This window comes from Camelina sativa, chromosome 16, assembly GCF_030686135.1.
Source record: "Camelina sativa cultivar CO46 ecotype springtype chromosome 16, ASM3068613v1".
Taxonomy (NCBI): Eukaryota; Viridiplantae; Streptophyta; class Magnoliopsida; order Brassicales; family Brassicaceae; genus Camelina; species Camelina sativa.
In genome coordinates this window covers 9,655,887-9,683,227 of record NC_141895.1, presented here as the reverse complement: position 1 = coordinate 9,683,227, position 27,341 = coordinate 9,655,887, and the positions used below count along the sequence as shown (strand labels likewise).

At 31.7% G+C, this 27,341-nt stretch overlaps 4 protein-coding genes and 1 pseudogene across 5 annotated transcripts; all 5 read right to left on the bottom strand.

Moving 5' to 3' along the window:
- Positions 1–889: 889 nt before the first annotated feature.
- LOC104758951 (F-box protein VBF) lies at positions 890–2,327 on the bottom strand. Its single transcript, XM_087491533.1, has 3 exons — positions 1,905–2,327; positions 1,689–1,807; positions 890–1,551 (listed from the first exon to the last, which is right to left on the bottom strand). Exons 1-3 carry the CDS (start codon positions 2,301–2,303, stop codon positions 1,068–1,070), a joined length of 1,002 nt encoding a protein of 333 aa, XP_087347659.1. The 5' UTR covers positions 2,304–2,327; the 3' UTR covers positions 890–1,067.
- Positions 2,328–6,035: 3,708 nt separating this feature from the next.
- Positions 6,036–6,596, bottom strand: LOC147925379 (uncharacterized). The gene has a single exon (XM_087492595.1). It carries the CDS (start codon positions 6,594–6,596, stop codon positions 6,036–6,038), a length of 561 nt encoding a protein of 186 aa, XP_087348721.1.
- A 2,629-nt stretch (positions 6,597–9,225) lies between these two features.
- LOC104758952 (defensin-like protein 46) lies at positions 9,226–9,934 on the bottom strand. Its single transcript, XM_010481921.3, has 2 exons — positions 9,766–9,934; positions 9,226–9,513 (listed from the first exon to the last, which is right to left on the bottom strand). The coding sequence occupies exons 1-2, from the start codon at positions 9,848–9,850 to the stop codon at positions 9,359–9,361; spliced, it is 240 nt and encodes a 79-aa protein (XP_010480223.1). The 5' UTR covers positions 9,851–9,934; the 3' UTR covers positions 9,226–9,358.
- A 3,859-nt stretch (positions 9,935–13,793) lies between these two features.
- LOC104758953 (CST complex subunit TEN1-like) lies at positions 13,794–15,476 on the bottom strand. 2 transcript variants are annotated; one of them, XM_010481922.3, is made up of 4 exons: positions 15,247–15,476; positions 14,922–15,076; positions 14,678–14,834; positions 13,794–14,138 (listed from the first exon to the last, which is right to left on the bottom strand). In XM_010481922.3, exons 2-4 carry the CDS (start codon positions 15,023–15,025, stop codon positions 14,016–14,018), a joined length of 384 nt encoding a protein of 127 aa, XP_010480224.1. In that variant the 5' UTR covers positions 15,026–15,076; positions 15,247–15,476; the 3' UTR covers positions 13,794–14,015. The 2 variants fall into 2 exon arrangements, with proteins under 2 accessions (XP_010480224.1, XP_010480226.1); XM_010481924.3 differs by having other exon boundaries at positions 14,922–15,080; positions 15,247–15,469.
- Positions 15,477–22,514: 7,038 nt separating this feature from the next.
- Positions 22,515–22,946, bottom strand: LOC104760078 (mavicyanin pseudogene; annotated as a pseudogene).
- Between the last annotated feature and the right edge of the window lie 4,395 nt (positions 22,947–27,341).

Below are 27,341 nucleotides of genomic sequence, written 5' to 3'. Positions count from 1 at the left end.
TTTTATCTATAAAACGGTGTGTCGGGTCACTTTCTCATGAACCCATACATGTGACATTATATATATATATATATATATTTAATAGTATAGTATTTTTTTCGTCATCTAGGCCCTACGGCTATTATATATATATATATATGTATATATAGTAACGAATACAATTTCACACAGATCTCAAATGATATAATCTTGACAACCACGAAGCACATCCTCATGCATGTCTCAACACCAATGAGAAATGCACCAAAAAGGTTATGACAAAAATTCTCCATTCATGGAAGAGATCAACATAAGCGAAATGTTGCTGGTCTTGTCGTATCTAAGTTGCTGTTCCTATGCTGAAGTTGAGTACCACATTCTATTGAGCTCGAGAGAAAGTTTGAGAGTAACATGAAAGACTCCATCGACAACCTAAACGTGTCGTGAGATAAAAACCATGTCATAACGCACTCTTACAAATGTGAAATTTTCTTGGCCGGTAGTTATCATCAAAATCTATGCATGCATACGCGCGTGATTCATGTCCTTCATATATAAACATTGACATATATATACTTAAAAAAAAGAAATAAGAATACTACAAGGATATGGATATTGATGCGAGAGTATCCATGTCATGAGGCTTTCACAATCTGATGATAACATCGCACCACTAACATTATGAACACACTTTTTTTCTCTGCCGAATTTTCTCTAACGGCCTAATAATGACAAACGGCATGACCATCTTATATCTAACTACCTAATTCTATATATACCTAAATGTACGTAGCCTCCAATTCGTATTATTATAGTTAACTTGATCTTATCATATTCTTGACATGTCAGATCTCAAGTCTCAGAGGGAATGTCCCACTCAAGCTTGTACACTAATCTTCAACGAGCCAAATAATTAAAAACTTGAAATTTCTACTCTTTGAACGTGCACAATAACAGTGAATAAATAAAGAATAGTGGTCGCAGCCAAAAATAAATAAATAAATTCAGTTTACTAAGACACAAACCCCGTAGTTACTTTCATCTTTACAATTAAAGAATTAGACCCGGGCTCCATAATAATCTTGATCCTAATCCAGTGATTTAGGCCTCACTTCAATACCATCTATCACAATGCCACCTTTGAGTTGATATCCTTTCACCTCCGTGAGACTCATAATGACCTCATCATTTTCTCCTTCTCGTGTCTCAAACTCTCCTAACTCAATCTCCATCCAAACGTCGTCTCTACCTTTTGGCTCTCTCCTTTTCCCGTCCCCACCCACCGCCTCCACGTTCATGGCGATTCGCTCTTCTCGGTTTCCGTAAAACAGTCGCTTCATTTGTTGTTTCTTCTCATCCAAGCAACTTAGATAAGTTGCACTCTTACTAATTTGACCATTCTTGGAATTAACCGAAGTCTCCGCCGGAACTAGGTCTAGTCCGTAAGCGCCTTTAGTTACTTTCATTATGACATATGCTCCGTATTTTGTGTTTGGTGATAAAAATCCGGTTTGGATTTTACCCTTGACTTCTAATCGATCGGTTGTTATAAGTTCAGCTGACTCCGAAAATCTGAAATTGTTTAAAACAAATATTGTTAATAGAAATTAATTAAAAATAAAACATTTTCGAGACATGTTAACAAAGCAAAAAATAGTTATGTTCAGAAAAAAAAAAAAAAAAAAAAAAGAAAAGAAAAAAGAACTGACCTAGAATCTGAGACATGGCTCCAAGACCAGTAAGATGAATGGTCACTATGAGTTATGGAAATATCTCGTGCTGATAAAATGTATGAAATCTTCCCGGTAATCTTATTGATCTTGAACAGCTGAAATTGTATCGTAAAAGAAGATATTATTAGTTCCAGTAAATTAATAAGAATTCAAAATTTTTAAGTTCAAAGTTTTAACTCATATAAAACGAACCTTTCGAGCATTGTCGATGAGAATGGAATCGCAGAAACATCGATAAATCTCCTTTTTAGACAAGAAACTTTGATGATGGTCAGTAGATTGAGAGAGTAGGCTTTTGTAACCGGAAGGAAGAAATCTTTCCCATACGAAGTCGGAGTCTCCGGCTAACCGGAAAACTGAAGAGACTTCTGACGATGAGAATGTATCCGCCGGAGATGTGAAGGCAAGAATATTGGCTACGCATGCTTCTGGTAACAACATCTTCTTCTGTTTTTTTTTTAGTAAGAAGTTAATAAGAAGGCAAGAGTTTCGTTTTGTGATTTGCTCTAATTTTTTTTTGTAAGTGTGGTAGATGAGTTTTGCTTGGAGTTGGAGATAGAGATGGTGAGTATATATAGTGATGATGAGCATATTTCTGCTGACTATTTTGGACCGTTGGTCAATATTATTTTATTCATTTGGAAGCTTAAAAACTTAGAAAGTAAAAAAAAGCCTTTGGTTGTTGGACCAAAAGAGAAAAGCTAACGCGGAAGAGACATACGACTACTTTTCAAGGACTATATGACTTGTTTGAGACATACTTTTCGATTCTCTCGTCCACTAGGAACATTTTTTAAAATATCATATTTTACAAGTTTAGTTTTTTTCCTAACAAACTTAAGTCTTAAAACTCTCATTCATTTTCAGTAGTACTAAACTTAAAAATAGACCTGATTTATCTGAATAGTTGATCTTTGACAAGTCCTATAGTCCTTGTTTAAATCTTAATTAAGATTTAAGGTACCCAAATTTATAATATTGTATTATATATATAATATTGTATTATATATATATATATAATATTGTATTATATATATATAATACTTTAATTTTAAGGATTTGAAAATGTTGAGTGCTGCATGGGCAGTAATAAATATTTGAAATTGAATAGATTTTAACTTGCTATTTGTCTTGGTATTTGAAATAAATATCTTTAATAATAGTTGATGTGAAAACAAAAAAAATTCTAATTTTGACTAAACCTTGTTTTAGAGGTGGGATATCAGATAATTAATTTTGGAAATTCGAATTTTAGAAACTCTTCGGACGTATCTAATAGTTATTACAATTATGAAAGATGACAATAAAAGAAAGGTGAAAAAAAGCCTTTTTTACAAATGAAGTTTTCCCTCTTTAAGCCCTTTTTCAAAAAAAAAAAAAAAAAAAAAAAGGTGAAAAGAAAAAGCAAAACATGTCGTTATGTCGTGTTTTTCTTTTTTTTTTTTAAGGAAAAGCCAAAAAATACCTCATCTATTTTTTATTTGGATATTTAATATTTGTATGTTGTGTTTTTCCTTTTTATTTTTAGGGAAAAAAGCCAAAAAATACTTTATCTATTTTTTATTTGAACGTTTAATACCTGGTCAAAAGTTGGAAGAATAATACCCAGATTAATAAGAACATGTAATTTAATACCTCAATAATTAAATGTTGTTATTTTCCTACTTACGATTTCTTAACAAAAAATAAATTCCAGTTTTAACCCTACTCATTTCTATTAATTATTAATTTATAAATAAAACTAAATTAATTTTATGTTTTTAAATAAACAAATATAATTGTTATTAATATTTCATTATATCACTATTTCATTTTTTTTAATTCAAAAAATATTTATATTTTATTTTCTCCAAAATTTTTAAAAAAAAATTTTAAGATTTCTCTATGTTTCGTGAATAAGAAAAAAAAATCCAATAATTATCAAACCAAACCAAATCCCGATCTGATTAATGTCCAAATTCCCAAATACACATAAACCCTAAAACTGAAATTGTGTGGGAGAAGAAAAACGACGAGAGGCTATCAATCCCTTTATCTCGACCAATCTGTCTCTTTCTTACATGTCTCTTCCCTCACTCATCTATCTTTTTATTTTGTTGGATCCGACCAACGAGCCTTTGATTTTGCCGTCGGTCCAGCCGAAATCGCCGAAATCGCCCAAATCTGATCGAAGCAACAGTGTGGCGACGATGGGGTTAACTCCATCACCGATGCTTCACAAATCAATTCAAAGATTCATAGAGCTTCCACCGGTACAGCCGCATTACAGCTTCCACCTCACGTGACAGAGAACGCAAAACAACTTACTTCTTTTTGTATATCTCAGTTCAAAATTTCTGATTTGGGTTTCAAAACTTCAGAATCTTGCAGCTGATTAATGCTTGGGAATTACAGTGAGATTTCGTTCATGTCTCTGATCTTATCGTCACACAGGGAGAAAACAAGTATTGGAATACAGAGAAGATTCAGGAAGTCATATCCGATGAAGATCAAGAACTTCTTACAAATACATATCTCCCACAATCCACTATCCATGACAAAATAATATGGAATTACAACAAAAATGGTGATTACACAGTTCGATCAGGATACTGGCTATCAATGCATAATCCGAATCAACCAAATAATCTGCCACCTGTTCCCCATGGATCCCCTGAACTAAAAAGGAAAATTTGGAAGCTGAATATTATTCTTAAACTCAAACATTTTATTTGGCGCATCCTATCTAAATCTTTACCTACCCTTACACGGCTAAACACTCGTGGACTTGGATCCAATCTGTCCCAGATGTTTTCAAGCCGACGAAACAATAGAACATATCTTTTTCCTGTGTCCTTATGCTGAATCAGTCTGGCAAATATTTAAAGTTCCTGCTTCATTACTATACACCTCATATACAAATGCTGAATCTTTCATTGTAGCATTGGCTCATTATCATAATTCTCCCACAAATACACCTAATATGAAACTGTTACCATTTTGGCTACTATGGCATCTTTGGAAAAGTAGAAACACTCTTGTTTAGAAGGGATTCAAGATAACCTGAATACCACTCTTCTTCGTGCTCAATCAAACAATCGAGAATGGATCTCGATTCACAAAAACAACCATCACAGAAGCGTTCAGAACAGGATACAAACAAAACATACATGAAAAAAACCTCCAAAGCCATATATTAAATGTATATATGATGCCAGTTTCGACTACACAACTAATCAAGTTAAATGTGGATTGATACTCAAAGATCAAGATGGTGTTTCCCAAGGATTGGGGGCTTCGATATTAGGTTATGCATCATCACCTTTACAAGCTGAAGCAAAGGCCTTATTAGCGGCGGCACAACAAAGCTGGATTAGAGGCCAAACAAATGTTATGTTTGAAGGAGATAATGAGACCCTCACTGCAATACTCAATGACAAACAGGTTGATATATCAGTGTATAACATCGCTTGAGATATCAAAGCATGGTCATCTAAATTCAAAAAGGCTAAATTTGTTTTTGCTCCTAGAGATTGTAATAATATTGCTCACTATTTAGCTACATTTGGTTGTCATTTGAATATTTTCTATTCAGGGTGTTTTTCACATCCTGTCTGGCTCTCAAACCAATTGTATAATGATTATTCCCATTCAATAATATAAATCATTTTTGCTGAAAAAAGGACAAAACAAAGTCAATAACGATTAGAAAAAAAAAAGAACAAAGTCGATAACGGTTTTGAACAATCATAGTTCTTCTTCTGATTAATTTATTTGAGTTTTTCTATTTTAATTAAATGTAATATTAAAAATAATTAAAGAAATAAAATAGAACTCTGTTTTGAATTCAAAGAAATAAAATAGTGGTAAAATGAAATATTAACAATTCCATTTTTATGCAAAAATTAAAAATTAATTTAATGTTATTTATAAATTAATAAATAATAGAAATGAATAGGGGTAAAACTGGATTTTTTTTTAAGAAATCGTAAGTAGGCAAATGGCAACATTTAATTCTTTAGGTATTAAATGACACGTTTTTATTAATCTGGATATTATTCTTCCAACAAAAAAAGACCAAGTATTAAACATTTAAATAAAAAATAGATGAGGTATTTTTTTGGCTTTTTCCCTTTATTTTTATAAAGGGTAATAGTATGATTAGTGGACTTTCTATTAAGGTTACAAGTTTGGCACGTTATCTATTGAACTGAAGAATAAACAAATCATATATATCCAGCATTATTCTCATTTATTTAGTTAGTGTATTCTTTACCATTTCTAGAATATTTGACATTATGAATTTTTTTTTTCAACCATACATTGAATTAAATTAAAAAAAACTCACGGTTGGTTGCCCAAACCGCGGTAAGAATTTACAAATGAAGTTTCAGAAAGAAGAGATTGCGATGATCGATCTAGACAATCTGCCTTGATGTTTGACGCCCGTAAAATCTGAGTGAGTGAGAATAGTGGGAACGCCGCCTTGAGCACACAGAAATCCTCCAAATGGCTAGAAAAGGCCGGCCAATCTTCAGGGCTATAGACCATCGCAAGAAGCTCAACACTATCTTTCTCGAAGCACTGACAAATTAGTCCTCCAAAAAGAATACATTCCATAGCCCACATAAAAGAATCCAACTCTGAGTGAAGAGGGGATAAGCATTGTCGAATACACTTTGCACCTAAAACTAAGGTCTGTTCCGCTTCATTGCAGCACCACCATTCCAGTCCTGAGTGAATATCAGAAGCCTTCCAAAAACCATCAAACTGACAGCGAGGCGAGCGATCCCGATCAACGAAAGATTGGGACGGGTCCGATGTATTTCCATCAATGGTGGAAGCCTCCTCCCAAGTCGTTTTATCAGTTAAAGCCTGATCAAAAATATCATTTGGATCGACCATTATGCCTTGGAAAACTTTTTTGTTACGAGCTTTCCAGATCGACCATAGAAGCCAAGGTAACCAGTGGGCTTGATCCGGATCACCTAGCAAAGAAGCCGCCCGCCAGAAAATAAAATCCAAATTCGAATACATCGATTTATAAGGGAAAACCCCTGGCGCTACGAAATTTGGAAATAACTCACAAACTTCACACGAACGGGACACTCAAATAAAGCATGATTAACTGTCTCAACCCCAGAATCACATCTCTTACACTGTAAATAACACTGGATACCGCGATGGACAAGTCGATCTATTACATGAAGTGTACCGGACGCGAGTTGTCACAGAAATTTTTTAACCTTTGGTACGACCTTAACTTGCCATACATGTGCTCGAAGAGCTGTACATGTAGGACCAAACTCAACTTCCTCGACCACCTCTCGAGCTAGTCTATATCCCGATTTGACTGAATATTTCCCAGACTTCGAGAAATGCCAAATCAACTGATTCAGTTGTGAAGACTTACTTACCGTCATACCTTGAATGAATTGACGTTGTAAGTTTTGAAAACAGTGATGAAGTATGGATTTTTTTTTTTTTTAAACTCTTATAAAAAATACAGTTCAAAATTATAACAACTTTTTATAGTAGATGATAAAATTCCAAAAAAAATTTTAACAAGTCAATTAACAGTAAGACTAAAATGTCTTGGTGTACAAAATTTGATAACTAAAATAAAAAGTCCATAAAAAACGGATGATTTTCAAACCAGTTTTAAAAGTGGAGAATATTTTAACATTTTTCTAATTTTGTTTTACTGAAATAAAATTTATTGCCAAAAAAAAGTTATGTATAAAATAAATTAGGAATGTGAAAAATGTGGTTGAAATATAGAAGAGAACAATGATTAATCAATTTTTTCATGAGAAACGATTATAAAAGAGAATAAATATACTTAATGAATCATTTTTTAAGAATCATTTTACCAATAACATTTTTTTTTTCATTTTACCAATAACATGAAAAAATACATTAATGTGGAAGATAAGGGCCTTTTTGTACATGGTCGCAGCGACCACTTTCCACAACTAAAAAATTAACATAGCTGGAGTTTAAATCCCAGACATAAGTTGCCGTTTCTATTAAAAAAAGAATTGCAACGATCGTTTTAACTATCACCGTTTTTCTGGCGATATATGATCACACTGGCAACTTCTATAAAAATAGTCACAACGACAGTATTGTCATTCACTACCATTTATTTGGTCACGTGCACATTTTAATTTTGATTGATGGAAAGAGTCACAACGACATCATACTGAACAGGACCAATATTTATTTTGGTGTAATTTACCATTACGTTTCCACAAACACATGGTATAGTTTTCGAACATGATAGCTTGTAGCAGTTGCAGGCTTTCAACTAGTCTTGGGCGTTCGGGTATTTGGTTCGGTTTCGGATATATCAATTCGGTTCTGGTTAGTTTGGATATAGAAGTTTATTATCCGTTCGGTTAATTTACTATTTCGATTCGGGTTCGGTTCGGTTTCGATTATTTTCGGTTCGGTTCCGGATATCCAAAATAGTGTAATATAAATTTTTAAAATATTATTTAAATAAAATTTGATTATATTTTAACAAATATGTCTAAAAACTTCCTCATATTTGATTTATTTCAAATATTTTGGTATTGTTGTTTAAATATATATGGTTTTTTAGTTTACTTTTTATTACCTTATATAAATTAACACGTAATACAAAGCTAAAACTTCAATGTGGCGCAGTGACCATGTTGCACACTACAGTTTGTAGAGGTCTCAGGTTCGATTCTCGGCTAAAACATAATTTTAGTACGTGTTCGATTTAATTCGGATAACCGAATGGATATCGGTTCGGTTCGGTTAATAACCGATATCCATGGATAATTAAAACACTATCCAATCGGTTATTGTCCACTATCCATACCCGAACCGAAACCGAAATTTCGGTTCGGTCCATTCAGTTCGGTTTATTTGCCCAGGACTACTTTCAACTGTCTTAAGAATAAATATAGATTATCTAATATCACAATTGCATTCCAAAAATCATATTTTTTCACACATTTTGTAAACTTAAATAATTTATAAAATTTATCAACAGATGTATATGTTATCATACAATTGTTAATTTTCTATTTTTTTATAAAGGCATTTCTGGGAAATTCATTTCCTATTGGAGGGACCTCCCTACCATACCCCCTATTTGACAAATTATTATTGCTTTTCTTCGTTATTTCCTAAGGAAAAAGAAGGCCACTAAAACGCAGCGGTGATGACATTAAGTGCATGACCTTAACATTTAACATATTGTATTGAGTTTTCCTTTTTATTTTGATGATAATTACAAAGAGAAAGAGTTTTCCATCTCTCCCAACATCTTCATAGTGATGTAGTATATAAGAAAATTAATGATATATAGTCAAAACCAATCATGAATGTCAAACAATTAGTAGTTAACTATATCCTCATCTATCAAATTTGTTTATTTTTGACCACCAATAAAACTAATTAATGTTATTATATTTTGCAGCTTGTCAAGAGTTTTTCCTTTCAATTAGGATTTACCCCGTGATACATTCTCTAATACACAGATTTCAAGAGGAAATTATTTATTATTAAAAACTGTTTTTTTATTTCATTGCATTTATATGTAAAACAAGATACAAGTCCAATAACTTAAAAATAATAAATGTAAAGCTAGAATCGTCAATCTTGAAAGAGAAGATATATAAGTAATTTCACTACTTTTGGCAACAACATTTGATAGGACATGGAATACAAAGAGAACCACATTCTCCACTTCTAAATCCAGCTTGAATACAGTAGTTCATACATTCATCCTTTCCGTAACACCGAGTATCGCAATGGTCAACATCAAAATTCTTGATCCGTCCATCTATACAAGTCCACATATATATTGAACATAATCGATATAAAACAGGTGTAACTCTTTTTATAAAACATGTCCAAATAATATAATTTTAAGGAAACTTTTTAATGCATGTCTATATAAATATATATATATATATATAAATCAAATAAAAGCATTGTCAATACCAATTATATATATATATATATATATATCTTGAGATCTTTTGAAATGATCACTACTAATTTTCAAAATAACCAAATCAAACTTTAAATATACCTGAAGCCAAAACGTTATTGTTAGACAACGAAACTGCAAGTATTATTACAAGGAAACAAATCACCAAAGCTTTAGTACTACACATAGTAATTTCTTCTATAAACTATATAGAGCAATTCAAATGATTTATTTCTTGGATCTTAGAGATAGCTTCTATTGAGTGATAAATAAAAAGAGAGATAGGTTCTATTTATATAACTTTTAGTCTTCAATATTTTGTATTATCATTAATAAATTTTCGTTTCTTGTCAATTTTTTTTTTTTGGCAAAAGATCTTTTACATTTATGACTATGTAAATATTTACATGTAATGATCATAATGAGAACTTAAAATTTGGCATTTATGAGTGTATATATGGTCAAAGAAAATTTGTTGGATATATTATCATTATGATCAATCAATATCTTAAGTTATATTTCATAATATTGTAATATTAGACAATTTTGTTTATATTTAGATATATGATAGAAATTTTAGCTGATTTCAAAATTCGTATCCAAAAAGAAACTGAAAATTACATATTATTATCTGTAAAATCATTAATTTTTTTTTGTTAAAGGTAAAATCATTATGCTATAATCTATCTATAGATATAAAGTTAGTTTTTCTAGCTTCTCCTTCCTTCCACCTCATCAATTCTTATTTTCAATTTTAATAAATTAATTCACATCATCAAAGAACATAAAATCTAAAGCAAATGCATCAATTAATTCACTTATTTGTGTAATATTTTCTGATTATTAAAAAAATCATTTTAAATAATTAAACTAAAATATAAACCAAAAACAAAATGAAAAAAAAAATACAAAAAATATCAAAGTAAAATGTGAATAGAGATTACATAAACAAAGATATATAAAAAAGATAAAATAATAATCAAGTGCTCAAAAATTGAAAGAATGTATATATTTAAGAGAAATGTAGAAGGTTACTTGAAATAAAACATATTAAAGAAACTCTATTCTGAACATCACACACACCAAAAAAAAATAGTGAAAAATACTAAGAATGAATTTGAAAAAAAACTATTTGTAATATTAACAATTATAAAATTAGTGGTAGATTGTAGAATTTTAACTAAATTTTAAAAACAATTATAGTTTTGGATAAATACACATATTTAAAAGTTAGAGTAATCTTATGAGTTTGTAGATTTAGGAGAATCAAAACAAAAGAACACTATATAGACCAAAGTAGACTATACATATTTTAAAGCAAAAAAATTATATATGTGAACATAATTTTTTTTTGTCAAACAGTTAAGATAAAATGTAATATTTGATGTTATAATATGATGTTTGTGGATAAAAACGAGTTCAATTATGAATTTTACTACTAGGTTGCAAAACTGATGTATAGTATATAACACTGTTAAAGAAACTTTGCCACAAAGAGTGGGTATATTTTTAAAAATCTTCTACGTCTACGTTAGTAAGTAATGATCACTCAACCGATAAAAAAAAGTATTGGAAGATAAAAAATAGTTATGATATATCTTCATAATCAATATATTATAAGTGAGATAATAGAATGTGAAAAAGAGTAGATGCAATAGATGACGCATGTATACGGGAAAATAAAGAAAGAATTAATTGTAAAAAATGTAAAAAGAATTAGATAAGTTATATATCACTTAATAAAATTAATTTGACATCTATTTAGATTTATATTTTCATATTGAATAATTATAATTATATTCAACAGTTTATATTAATAATTAAAAAATTATAGTCTTGCGGAACGCGCAGATTATAAATCTAGTATGTTACATAATATAGATTTCAAGAAACTACAAAAACAATTTTGAAACATTGTGACATGACATTATGTAACGTTCGTAACCCGGAAACAAGTTGTGTGTTTGGTGTCTAGCGACATAAAGGAGATGTCAATCGACAACATCAACGTTTAAGGTTGATCACTTTAATTTAATTTATTTCTCCTGTTTAGTGTGGCTTTGGAGGAATCTTAAAGTCTTCCTATAAAAGAATGACGCCTCTCCGGTTTAGTGATTCCCTTCCAAACCGTTTCATTTCCTATAGAAGGAGATGAGAGAGTTGTGTTGGTCTCTCTTGGAAGGAAAGAGAAAAGAGTGGCATGTAGGAGGAGAGGGAAGTACGTTGGTTGTGTGGTGTTGCTTTTTGCCCAGATTTCGTCATTAATCCGAATTAATTAGGTGATTTTGAGCTTTTCTAGGGATTGGGATGACAAATGTGGGATTGGGATGTGTAGGATGGATTGGGAGGAATTTATTGGTTGTTTTCGATGTAAGTGTGTTGTTTATGTGCTTAATCGTTAGGGCAACAAGCAGAGCTGGTCCAAAGGCTATGCTCATGAATCAGCTGCTTGCGACCGTATATTTTATAAGATTTTTTCGGTCCTATTTTATAGAAAGTTGTCTTTTAGTCCCATGGTAATAATCTTTCTTGGAGAATTTGGGATCTAGCAGCCAATTTTTTTCATTTGCTAGTGGCCCTCAAAAACTTAGGAACGGCTGTGGGAACAAGTATGTTTGTGTAATTAGGTTTTTGTACCAATCCAAGTAAGTTTCTACTTTCTAACGAATCCAAATCTATTCAACATATTATAAATTTTCTTTTCATAGAATCAACATACAGTAAAACCTCTATAAATTAATAATGTTGGGACCAAAACATTTTATTAATTTATAGTGATATTAATTTATCTATAAATTAATAATTATTATTTTATAGTGTAAATTAATAATTATTAATTTATAGGTATAATTTTAATTGTTTATTTTTTAAAAAACTATGAATTGAGACAATTTTTGCAAAATAAGATTAGAATTTTGGATGTTGTAAATTTTATGGTATTAGAATTGAATTTGAAATAATTAAAAAATATTACTGACAATGAATTACAAATATTATAGACAAATTCATTTATACATATGATATAAATATTCAAATTTATGAATAAGAATATCAATTCTCGTATTTTAATAGTCTATCAAACTATAAAAATGTAAATGATGCATATTTAGAAATTGAAAATTTTAAAAAGTTTTAGCTGTTTTATGAAATGTTATAGAATATTTTATATCATTATAGTTTGAAGATACAACATAACAATTTTTTTTATATATATAAGGTTTAAGAGAAACATACTTTACTATATCAGCATATATATATATATATATATTTATATGATTATTAATTTATGATATTATTGGGACTATATTTTACATGGGGATTTCAAAAAAAATATTATCTTATTATCTTATCGAATTTTGTTAATTTTTACACTGTCCCGACTTGGGACTAGTAAAATTTATTAATTTATAGTGTTTATTAATTTATAGAGTATTAATTTATAGATGTTTTACTGTATACGTATACGCAAAAGAGTTTAGATCACCGCACTAAAACATATATTAACTTTAAGAGTACAACTTTCAAAGCTTCTTGAGTGCATCAATTTCATTTGATTTTCTTTCTAAATGTGTAAGGAAAGTAAACAACAACTATAAGAGCAAGCACAACTTGAACGAGCAAAACAACCCCTCCGTCGCCGCCAATAAAGACCATCTACGTGATCACAATCCTCCAAATAATAAAAAAGTTGGATTAATCAGCAAATACAGTTAACAACCTAGTGGCTACGAGACAAGAGAGGTTGTTGGTTTAGTGAGTTTGGAATGCTAAATTAGGGTCAAATTTTGGGGTGTTGATTTAGTTGATAAGGTTCTACACCAAACACTGAGTCCGTTTCACACCAAAAGATCATGCTTCTTTGTTTAAGGTTTATTAATTAACTTGAAGTCTCTAATCGTTAACATTGCTTACAATCTAATTGACTCTATAATTTTAATACCACTAGATGACTTTGCCAACATCTCTAGCCGCCGAAGCTCATGGTCAACTAAGACAGTAGGGGATTTATTATTTAGTTAATAGTTATGAATCTAGTGGCAAGAAAATCATACTACTTCGGTAGTCTCAATTGTTATAACACTAGTACTAATTATATATGCTATATAATAAAGAATTTAATATACGTCATATTTATCAAAACGGAATTGCTTGAGCTAACCAACTTACCAAACCGGATTTCATACCGGTTAACCAAATTCAAACACATTCTTTTGAGAACATTGCTCATATTAACCAACTGACCAAAACAAATCCACCAATTCTAAGATTCATCTACAAGTGAACAAAAAGATAAGAAGATATGTTATCGTGGGTGGGTTATGTTACTTGGATGGTAACTGATCATTAGAGCCTCATTCAACCATATTGCTGTTGCCTTCTTCTTTTAGAAATTGTCTTAGGAGTTCAACTGTCTTACGGTAGAGGTTCATATCGATTCCATCCACATTTCTTCCTGTTCGAGCCTGCAAGATCGCCTAAAGAAATGGTATATAAATCAGTTTTCAGATTGGTTAGCTTTCAAAGACAATATTATCAGTTTGAAACACAAAGTTCAGCCTGAGATGGGTACCAGTACTGCTAACTAAAACTCAATAGAACATTTACAACGTTTCTGATTTTAAAGAAGAGACGAGGAATATCAATGTTAAGACCTCTTGCTCATGAATATCAGAACTTTCATAGTATACATAAGTTGTCTAATCTTGGGAAACCAAATGTTCCATGTACGTTAGATATACCCGAAAGGCTTAGATACTAGTTCATATTCGAAAATTTAACATCCTACTAGGCTACTACCATAAACCATTTCTGAGTGAAGATAACTAAAGATTTGCCATTTGGTAAAACTGACGTCCCATAACCTATCTTTGTTCACCTTTTGGCATATCCGCAAACACACGACACAAACAAGAAAAGAGAATCGTTTTATACTAATCTAATACTCAGGTTCTGTCTTTAGAACACAGGCAAATACATTAAGTTCCTAATGAAAACACTCTCTAAAACAACTAACCTCATTATTAGATTGTTCAATGTGTAACTCTCCAATGAACTGGTAGATTGAACCAACCCTGAAACTAACATCTCTTAGGTTTTGAGTATTGATTTTGAGACTTCTCCCTCCATCTTCAATAACTCCTATAGCTGTTTCAACTGAGTATCCTCTCAACCTGCAAGATCATTCTCATTATTACATTGGTACAATCTCTCTCAAGTTCATGACTTTTTTTTGGAAATCAGAGAAAGCAGAAACTTACATTCCTGTAACTCTGAGTGAAACAGCTTCCTTGTAAAACGGAGAAGAAGGGTACAACTCTTGTAGAGTAATGGGAGCACCAGGTCCCATTTGAGAATCCGCCATCGGAATTTTTATAATTTCAACAAAACCCCTCGATTTCGATAAACCCAGTTTCTAGCTTCAAAAGAGGTGTTAACTAATTAGCAAAAGATCCAAAATTTACAACAAAGAAGTTAAAATCTGCACAACATTCTCAATCTGATCTAAAACAAGTTTGAGGTTTCTATGCAATCAGAACTAAAAGATTGAAACTTGCAGTGAAAAGATTGAGGAAGAAACCATACCAAACACAGAACGAGAGAGGATTAAGGTGAATCGTGGTTCACTAGAATCTCCGACGAGACCGGAGGCTTTGTGTCTGCGTCGTCCGGGAAAGTGATAGTCTTTGGCAATATACCCTAACCAGAAAAAGGAACCAAACCGAGCCAAAATCAACGAAATAACCGATAGATCTTAAACATAAGGACCGATACGATAGCCAATGGAGAACGGATACATGATATATCCAAAATATAGTCCAATACTGTATATTAATAGGTTTTCATCGCGCGGTAGTCCGCTCGATTAAATTATAAATTAATATATTTTAAATAATAATTTTTAATTTATTTAATTTTTAAATTTCTAATTAATTAAATTTTATCTAATTAATTTATAATTTTGTTTAGAATGTTTTTTTTCTTCTTACGTTGTATATAATTTATAACCTAATTACATTAAATTTGTTATTAGATAAAATATAAAATTTTAAAACACTTAGTTTTTTTCTATAATTAAACAAAGGTGTATGCTTATATGGTATGTTAGTGTATATATTTATGTGTATACAATTTTATTTTATTTTTTGGAATATTAAGAATATGTTGTAGTATGTGTAATATTTTGTAGTTCATATACTAAATAATTTATAAGTTAATTTTCCAAACTATGACTACAAATCTATAGTATATGAAATAAACTAATAGTTTTAGTGTTGGTTCTATAGTCCAAACCCGCTATGCTAGGCGAATCACGCAACATGTTCAAAGATTTTTAATCCGCAAAAACTCATCATACGAAACCCGTGAAAGTAAAATATAGTATGTGAGGCTAAAAATCACTTTTTATTAAATCAGTTTTTCAAATTTTTAAAGAACAATACTTCTTACTCACCTCCTTATAAAATAAGGAAATAAATTATGTATACATTTACAATTATGTTTGTTATATTTTAAAACACTTAGTTTCTATAAAAAATCAAATATAAGTAGAATTAATTTGTTTATTAAATTAATTATTTAATGTCAATGTCATGCCTGTAAATAAGTGCCAACTTCAGGATTTATTTTATAAATGTTTCCAAAAAATGTATATATAGATTATACTTAGACTTGATATAACCCAATTACCAAAATTACAATTATAAATTTGTAAATATAACCAGTGAGATTAGTGAAGTATCAAATACTGATCAATGGAACTCTATAGAGGGAGATAACCCCGACAATAAGGCTAAGAAAGGGAATCCTCTTTCTCCGTACCTTTTTGTCATTTGCACAAAAATATTGATCAAAATGTTACAGATTGCAGAAGCAAAACAAATTATTGGCAAAGGTAGCAAGGAAAGCTCCATCCATTACCCACCTGATATTTGATGATGACAATATGTTATACTATAAAAAAAAGTGAGGAACTTGATCTGATCATCAGAATAATAGAAGAGTACAACCTAGCGTCTGGATAGAGAATTAATTACCATAAATCTAGTATCACATCTGGCAAACTCATCCCTAAGGATAGAAGATAGGGAATTACGCAAAAGTTGGGGATAGATCAAGAGAGGGGGGGGGGCATGAAGTTTACTTGGGGTTGCCAGAATCTTTTGGAGGATCCAAAGTATCGTCTATGGGTTATCCACCAAAAGGTCTCGGGATGGCAAAATAATTTCCTCTCACCAAGAGGTAAAGAAGTACTACTCAAAGCGGTTGCAATGGTTCTTCCCACTCAAACAATGGCATGCTTCCAGCTCCCAAAAACAATATGTCTAAAAACTATCATCACTCATGGCCGACTTCTGGTGGAGAAATAACAAAGACTCTAAGCGCAAGCATTGGAAAGCATGGGATCAGCTAAGTAAGCCAAAAAGCCACAAGATGGTATAGGATTCAAAGACATTGAAGCCTACAACATCGCCTTACTAGGAAAAAAATTATGGCGAATGATCACTCAGAAAGATTCCTTGATGGCCAAAGTCTACAAAAGCAGGTATGTAAGAAAATTTGACCCATTCAATGCTTCTCTAGGTTCCAGACCCTCCATTGCTTGGAGAAGCTTCTATGAAGCTCAAGAATTGATGAAAAAAGGGGTCAGGGCAGTCATCAGAAGTGGAAAAGATGTTGGCATGTGGAACACTCCGTGGTTGCAATCGAAACCCGCAAAAGCTATAAACTTGGTGAAAATGGTGCATCCGAACCAGTATTCACAAATATCTTCTCTCCAACATGTAAGTGATATATTAGATAACAACGACAGAGAATGGAAAGAGGAGCTGATTTTGAGTGTTTGCCAGAAGAAATCTGTCAGAGCATCATGGAACTCCGCTCATGAGGCAAGGAAATGACAGACAGATTCACCTGGGACTACTCGAAACATGGCTTATACTCAGTCAAATCTTGCTATTGGGTGAGATTATTGCTAAGTGGAGGCAGTTGCAGGATATCACTCAACCAAACATCAATCCTCTGTTTCACCAGACATGGCAATTAGACACATCTCCAAAGGTATAACATTTCCTATGGTGCTGCCTTAGTTATTGTTTATCAGTGGCAAAAAATCTATCCCATTGGGACCTTGCAAAGGATGGCTCATGCATGAGATATTCGGGGAACATAGAAACGGTAAATCACATGCTCTTTAAATGCTATTTTGCTATATTGGTTTGGGTTATCTCATCAATCCCGACGCAATTTGAGGGAGAATGGTCAGACTCTACAAACCAGAATGTCTATAACATCTTCAATCTTAGCCATTTTCACCACCAATGGAATGGAGAGAGCAAACTAGCTCCCTGGATTCGGTGGCGGCGTTGGACAAGTAGAAATGATCTATTGTTTAAAGGAAGGGAGTATAATTCTCCAAAGCTAATCCGAAGAACCGAGGAAGATGAAAGGGAATGGAGGGCCAGCAAAGAAGAACAATTATCCCCGCATACACTCACAACAATGCCAAATCCAGTAGGACGGGGTGGATGGCAAAAACCTCTGAGCCAATGAGTTAAGTGCAACACCAATGGAGCTTGGAATGCTGAGAGGGTGAACTACGGTATAGGCTGGGTGCTAAAAAACTCTGTGACGCAAGCGCCATGGATGGGAGCAAGAGATATACCGAGAACCAATTCGGTTTTGGAAGCCGAGCTTGCTTTGAGATGGGCAGTTCTCTCTTTGTCCAGATTCAATTATGGGAAAACCATATTTGAATCAGATTCACAGCAACTAGTGTCAATCATCAATCAAGGAACGGATGTGCCCCACTTTGCACCGATTATTCAAGAAATCTAAGCGCCTTCTCCCTTGGTTTGAAGAAGCAAAAGTAGTTTTCACGCATAGAAAAAGAAATGGGGTGGCGGATAGAATAGCCAAGAAAGCTCTTTAGTTTACGAATTACATTCCTAAGTTATACTTTATTTTGCTATCTTGGATTCAATCTCATGTGGAATCAGACAAGGTGTAATCTTTTTTGGTTAATATAAAGTAGTTTTGAGCCAAAAAAAAAATCGTAAATATAAATATTTTTACACAAAAATAACCAAATATCATAAAGTTTGAGGCGGTTGAGATTGTGGCAGCAGTTTGATGAGAAGGGCCGGGATGGAGCCATCTAAGAAGGATTTTGATTACATGAAGAACAAGGTTTAACTTTTGGTGAAGGTGCTTGCTGAATAGAAGGCATGACAAAAACCTTAAGCTATTGTCTATTGACCCGATTTGCATTATATTAAAAACAAGGGTGTGTTTTTGTTTTAGTACGTTTTACAAACATAATTGTAAAACTAGTACAATTACTATTCATAATTGGAAAAAGAGGGTTTGTGAGATAGAGGTGGTAAGAGATAGAAAAAATTGTGGTCAGGGACATTTGGATTTGATTACTGGTTTGCCCCTGGTCGATTGTTTTGCGGAAGAAAGAGGAGAGAGTGAAGGAAGAGGAGAGAGGGAAGGAACAGGAGAAATGGAATGTGGGCCACGTTCTCTCCCTCTTTCTCTCTATTATTTTATTTTATTCTTTTTTTATATTTAAACATAACCCGTAAATTCTAATAACTAAAGAATTAGTTGTTGTAATTCTTTTTTTTTAATGTTTTAGATACACAAAAATCTATGTTTTTTCCTCTATTAGTTGATATGCATTTTGTTTGATTATTTTAAATATAATTTCATATATTATATTATCCGTACACAATATTAAGAGTACAAATGTCTATACACATTATCAAGTGTACGAAAGTAATATATTTTATATATTATATTATCCATACATTATTAAGAGTACAAATGTTCGTACATATTATCAAGTGTACATATATAATATGTTTAATTCGTACACTATTTTAAGTATACAAACATCTGTATAATTACAAATGTCTGTATACTTAAAATAATGTACGAATAATATAATATATTTAAAAATATTAAACAAAATTCATATCAAATTGTAAAGAAAAAAATATAGTTTTTTCTGTTTCTAAGAAGTTTTCTAAAAAAAAGTTATATTAACAATTATTTGAAAAATAAAAAAATAAATAAAAAAGGAGAAAAGAGGAATAATGTCGTGAAGGTAATTATGTATGTTAGGGGATGACAAAAAAGAGAATCGAACAGTTGCAAATAGTGGTCAACATGGTATTCTCCAATTGTAAATAGTAATTGTACTAGTTTTACAATTATGTTTGTAAAATGTACTAAAACACCAAATAGCTCTAAAAACAATGTAATTCAAGGTTGGTCTTATAGGCCGAAGAGATATTACGAATGAAAGGTAAGGTAAAAAAATTTACAGACATAAATTGGTTTCTTACTCAAATTATGATTTCCTTTCCTAAAATATATTTGATCATACTTATCATGGCTTTAGTTTCGACTTTCGACCCATTTATTTGGAAACAAGTGTGAATGATCTGAATATATAACACTTGGAATATGTATATCTGATTCAGAACCATAAAACAATTCTTGACCTACAAATTTGTAAGGGATCCTAGAAGTTGGAGTTATGAATTTAGGTTTATGTGGGCATGGGAATAGAACTTACAATAGTCATTAACACAGTTAACGTCGATCAAACAAATTATTTTTGGCACATCATTTTAAAGATAAATTAAATATTTAAATTTTGAATGAAATTTGAAAAGTAAAGCATATTTTTCATTATTTTAAGTGCCTTATTTTCTTTGACATTTTTTCCGCAAATAATACTACAAATCATAACCATCAATTTTTTTTTTTTGAATTTAAAAGTTCATATATTTTAAATCAATAAAAAATTATCGGTTATCCGGTACCAGATTAATAGGAAGAAAAAAAAAATAAACATTTAAGTAGATAGAACTATCAACCCTAAAAAACCAAAAAAAAAAAAAAAAAAAAAAAAAAAAAAAAAAAAAAATCTTCAAAGAAGAACAGGGTTTATAGGAGAAATAAGAAGAGCATGCTTAAACCATTCCACCGACAAGGATCTGATGCCGCATTGTTAGGAAGTGTTGCGATCGTTGCATCATCTACTGGAAGAACCTCAAGAGGATCCTCTGAAGGCTTAGAGCATGTGCATCGCACCGTCCTTCGTCCGTCCCACTTAATTAAAACGATTGATTTAAATCGAAATCATATATTATACAAAGAAACGTTCCTAAAAACGGGACAATTTATATGCGTCCCTCAGGACACGTGTCATCCTTTAATAGGATGTTGTTTTATTTGTAGGGTGAAAGGAAAAAAAACTCGACCGATCAATTCATTTTATCTTTCGCACTCTCTCTCTTTACTCTCTCTGTATCGCAACGACGATTAATCAAAAACTTTGGATCGCCTCCATCAAAGTGAAGATTTGCAACGCGAAGGCCTCACTTAGTATATCATCTTCCAAGATATCCAATTGTAAGAGGTATGTGTTGTAAATTGAAGAATGATTTTGATGGAATCTCGATTTAGGGTTTTATGATTTTTTTTTTATTTAGGGTAAAGGGAAATTGTTTGGGGGATTCGATAGAATAGGGAAATTGTTTGTGGGATTCGATAGGTTAGGGCAATTATATGTGGGATTCGATAGATTTGAGAAATTTTTTGTGGGATTCGATTTAGGGTTGATGTTCCTTTCGCGATTTAGGGTTTCGGGAATTTGTTTGGTTAGTTTACTATGTGTTTTTAGATATATGATCTCTCTGATTTTTGTTTCGATTTAGGGTATTGGATTATTTTTTTGGTATCGATGGTTGAGTGTGTCAATTTTTTGTTATAATTAGGTTTTTGGTTTATGTTTATGGGTTTAGCTAGTTGACTGTCCGAGTTTATGGCTTTGTCTGTTAAGATTGTTGTCAGTTTGTATTGATTATGTGGATTCTTTTATGCTAAATCGAGTATAACCTTGCAATTGTTTGTTTTTCATGAGTTTCCTCAGTGTCACCTGGAGAAAGCCACACATAACGGGAGGCAGTAGCAACAATCATCGAGTAAGAGGTAAATAATCGATTCCTTTAGCTACAGACATGTCCATATATTGTTGTTTGGTGGACTCGGTTTTGTAATTGCTGTGGTTGTCTTTGTAGTGGTCGTTGTTGTTGTCTCTGTAGTGGTTTTTTTAGTGGTTTTTATAGTGGTGTTTGTAGTGGTCTTTGTTGTGGTCTTTGTTGCGGTATCATAAATTGATTTGATAAACAAGTTAATATGATTGGTAAACAGCTTGCTAGTATAAAGGATAGTGTAGTTGATGATTGAAGTCTGATAAAAAGGAGCGAATATTAGTGGTGAACAGCTTGCTAGTATAATGCTTTGGTTTTTTATAAGTTGTCATAAATTGGGATTAGACTTAGGTAGTTGGTGGATAGGTCATTATGATTGTTAAGTTATTACTTGAGAACGATGTGCTCTTTTAAACACCAACCAGCCTTCAATTTTTCTCCATCATCTTCTATGTATCTTCTGTATCTTTCATCTTCCAAGTCGTTTTCTTTGAGAACGACTTATGTTCCTCATCTTAAACTTCTATTTCTATATGCTACACTCTTTTCCTCATCTTCTTAAACTCTTTTCCTCTTTGGTACACTTTTTTCCTCTTTCGTACACTCTTTTAATAGTTTATTGTATATTCTGTTTTTTTTTCAAGTTTTTGTAACTTTGTAATTTTCTTATGTTTTTAATGTCAATGTTATATTTTTAATTATAATTAAAACTTTAATATGTTTTTACTTATTCATTTAACTAACTAATTTTTTTAAATTAAAATATTATTATTTTTTCAGGGGACCAATTCTAAGGGACACCAATGCTCATACCAAATTTAAGAAACTCTAAAAATAAAATTATTATATTTGAGGGACCAAAATTTGTCCCTCACCAATGCCCATGCTCTTAGGACTGTTTGATTCATTAATAGGATCCACAACTAGGACGTCAAGCTTCTGACCAGATTCGCAATGACCAGGCACACCACATATGAAGTAGTAGTGACCGGTTGGGTTAAGGTAAACTGCTTCATTCTGTGACTGGTATATAGTCAGAGGGGATTTAGGATTGCACAACTCGAAATCTTGGGAACTCACTTCCATCACATTGTGGAGAGTCTCGTTGTATTGAAAGAGGAGTATATCACCGACGTAGAAATTTTTTGAAGAAGACCATGTCTTGTAATAATCAAGACCCATCGTTGTTGTCCATCCGTTGGAGTCTCCAACCTCGTAAAGAGATGAAGTACGAACTAACCCAATTAGTGACAATGCCACAATTAACAAAGCCATGATTGTGTTCTTCATCATGATTAAAGATTTTGATTCTCTCCTTGGTCGAGATGTACTAGAACGATTAGTCTTGTTGTATTGAAATTGTTTAAGACTACTAGTGCGTGTATATATAGAGACTTGGGAATTTGTTGAAATTTTGTTTGCTACTCGGAATATGATTTTATTTTCTATAAAAATTTCCTGATTTTATTATAGACCCTATGTGTACTAAGAGCTTGATAAAGTATATCTACGTGAGAAAAAATATAACTTATAAATTATAATGTAGTAATTAGAAATCAATTAGAATATTCTTACATGATGCCAATGGGATTAAAGATAGCAACACAAAACTTTTTGGTTAATCCAGTCAGTTTATTCGAGTTTTGGATTTTGGAAAATAATTGTATTTTGGTTTGGTTCCCAGTTTGTTTTCTTTGTTGGTATTTTAGGTTCTACAAAATATACCCCATACGGAATCATATTATATCATGGTTTGGTTTAACTTTGTTTTTTACTGATAAATTATAAAATTAAAAAATGAATAACTGATATTAATCAATATAGCATACTTTTAATATATATATATATATATATTTAAATATACAATTTTGTAGTGAAAGTCAGAAAAGAAGACGTATACAATGTCAAACAAATGATGCGCATGTCTATAACATTATGCATTTATTATTATTTTATATGGATCCCACTGTTCCTATGCACACATAGTAACTTACTTTTTTACTTTTATATAAACGATCAAATTCGATCGTTGTAAAACACGAATACATTACAAACTTCAATTACAAAGAAGTTATAGCTCTTTCTCTCTTCGTCTCTCTTTTATTCAATATCTCGATCCTTCTCCGGGTATAAATTTCTCACTATTATTTATATTTTCATTCACCACAGAATCACACTTTTTATAACACGTTATCAGTACGATCACTCTACGGTGGGTTATAATTATATATTTATAATATTTATAATATATATGTCATTATACTCTATATGTTATTCGACCAGACGGTATGTCGCCTAGTTAAAATTTACGTGGTTGTTCAAACACCATTATTTATTTGTTACTATAGTGGGAGGTATTCCGCCTCAATAAGTAATTATTGTAATAGTTGCTTAACGCACCATAACAATGGATAGCTCAGCCGCCGATAATGTGGATGACTCCTTCACCATAATATTGCTGTTAAATTATATATATATTATGGTTAATGTATAAGGAGGCTAAGCCACCAGTGTATTAATATATATCTCGAAATTGCTAAATTTTAAATGATTGATCGTTCAATTTATGATTTATTTTATGTTTAATACTTTTCACCAACGGTACTGAGAAAAAATTTCAAAAATCTTACACTTTTCAAACGGTTATGAACAGTAATTTTCAATCTATGAATACACTCATATTTTCATATTTTCATTCATCTAAAATCGCATCACTCTTCATAAAAATTTGTAAAGAAAGTTGTTTAAGTTTTCATTTTGGAAAATGATTAGCCTGTTTTTAATTGTTTGTTAAATTGCAATTATTACTTGTATTTATGGTCTCTTCGTTGGAGAATTTACCCACGAAGAGTTTACCATTAACATCAGTTTACTTTTCTATGCATTTGTGTTCTTTGTAATCGCTTGCATTATAAAATAAATGATGTATTTTAAAATAAATAAAGTTATCATACTAATGATATTTATTCGCTTTTGTGTTTAGATAACTAATGGCAAATAGTGAGAAGCTTCAATTTTCGGCTCTAGACATCACATTGGCTAGTTATATATCTTGGATTGCCCACGTCGAACTACATTTAAAATCTCTTGGCTTAATAAAAACAAGAAAAGAGAATAATACTTCTACGGTTGAAGAAAAAACAAAATCGGTGATCTTTATTTTAAGACATCTCGATGAGAGTGTCATATGTGATTATGTACACATAAAAGATCAGAAAGAGATTTGGAAATCTTTAAAAGATCGATTTGATCATCAAAGAGCCATAACTCTCCCACTTATTTGGGATGAATGGAAAAGTTTAAAGTTCCAAGACTTTGATAATGTGATAAATTATAATTCCGCTATGTTGAAAATTGTGGCTAAACTGAAATACTATGGTGATATCATCATTGAATCTCAGATTATTGAGGAAACGCATACCACATTCCATAAAGACCACATGACCCAGCGAGAACTATATATGTTATGCGAGTACACCAAATTTTTGGATTTGATTATGGCACTATTAACAGTGGACAAGATTAATGAGACCGTTCATGCAGATAATTAAAATGCTTGTAGTGAGAATAGTAGTCTCCAATAATGTCATTATATAAATATTATATATTTCAGTTGTTTTCAAAATAATGTTGTTTCTTAAATAAGATAATGTATAATCATTATATGTTTCTCTATGAATGAAATTTACTTATATTATTAACGTTTATGTTTATTGCAGAAATGGATGAAGATACGAACAAAACAATTACAAGGAAAGATATGAAATAATTTTTTATACCAGATAGTGGAACTACACACACTATTCTAAGACATAAGAGATTTTTCTCTGAGTTTAAACAGACAAAAATTATTGTCAATACAATATTAAGTCCTACAGACTTGATTGAAGGAAGTAGCAAAGCTAATTTAGTATTGCCTAATGGAACAAAGTTTTACATAAAGAATGTCTTACATTCTCCGAATTCTAAAAGGAATTTGTTGAGTTTCAAAGACATATACCTTCAAGGATATGAAACTCAGTTGACCACTGAGAATGGAAAGAAGTGTATGTATATAACTTCTAATAAATTTGGAAAAAGGCATGTGTTTGAAAATTTCCAGAACTTCCTTCTAGTTTGCATCATACTTATATAGATGTAATATAATTGCATCTTGTGATCAAAAGAAATCCAGAAGATTTCACATTATGGCATGATCGCTTTGGTCACCCAGACACTACAATGATGCAAAAAATTATAGAGAGCTCACATGGTCATTCACTCAAAAGTAATGAGATATATCAGGGGAATAAAATGACATGTGAAGCGTGTTCTCTTAGAAAATTGATCATAAGACCATCGCCAACCAAAATTGAGAAAGAATCACCAAAGTTCCTTGAACGAATTCAAGGCGATATATGTGGAGCGATACATCCACCATGTGGACCATTCCACTATTATATGGTGTTGATTAATGCATCTAGCAGATGGTCACATGTTTGTCTATTGTCATCTCGAAATTTGGCATTTGCGAGATTTCTAACTCAGATTATCAAATTAAGAGCTCACTTCTCTGATTATCCTATTAAAAGAGTTAGACCAGACAACTTTGGTGAATTCACATCCCAAGCATTTAATGATTATTGCATGGTAACATGAATTGAAGTTAAACATCTTTTAGCTCATGTTCATACACAAAATGGTTTGGCAGAATCATTAATCAAACGTCTGCAATTGATTGCAAGACCATTGATCATGAGATCAAAACTTCCAACCTGTGTATGGGGGCATGTCATCTTGCATGCAGAAGAACTTATTCGAATAAGACCAAACACATATCATAAGTATTCCCCTTTGCAGTTTGCATTTAGTCGGGAACCAAATATATCTCATCTAAGGATTTTTGGTTGTGTGGTATATGTGCCTATAGCACCTCCACAACGTACAAAGATGGGACCACAAAGAAGGTTGAGTATGTATATTGGTTGTGATTCTTCATCAATTATAAGATACCTAGAACCATAGACTGGTAATGTCTTTACGACACGTTTTGCCGATTGTCATTTTGATGAGATAGTTTTCCCGGTTCTAGGGAGAGAAAATAAACAAGTAGGAAAAAATATCAAATGGTGTGTACCATCTTTGTTACACCTTGATCCTCCTACAAAGCAGTATGAAATAGAAGTTCGACGAACCATGCATACGCAGAGTATTGTGAATCAACTTCATGATGCATTTTCTGATACCAAAAACGGTAACCAAATTTTATATACCAACTGCAAATGTTCCTGGTAGAATTGAAATACCACAAGAACGTGGAAAAGCAGACGATACACAAGAGTCTAGAACACCCTTGAAGCGTGGCAGGCCAGTTTGTTCTAAAGATAAAAATCCTAGAAAACAAAAGGAAGTTGAAAAGCATGATATGCCCAAAATAGCAGAAAGCATTTTGGAAGAAACGAATCATGGGTCTAATGAAAGTATTGAGCATCATGAGCCTGAAGAAAATCATTAGATTTCTATCAACTATATCCATACTGGAAAAATATGGAATCGAAATTAAATCGATGATGTTAATGACATTTCTCGTACCTTGTTTCAAGGGAAATAGATGAGGAAAATGAGGATCCAGAACCAAAGTCTGTATATGAATGTCAAAAGAGACATGACTGGACAAAATGGAAAGATGCA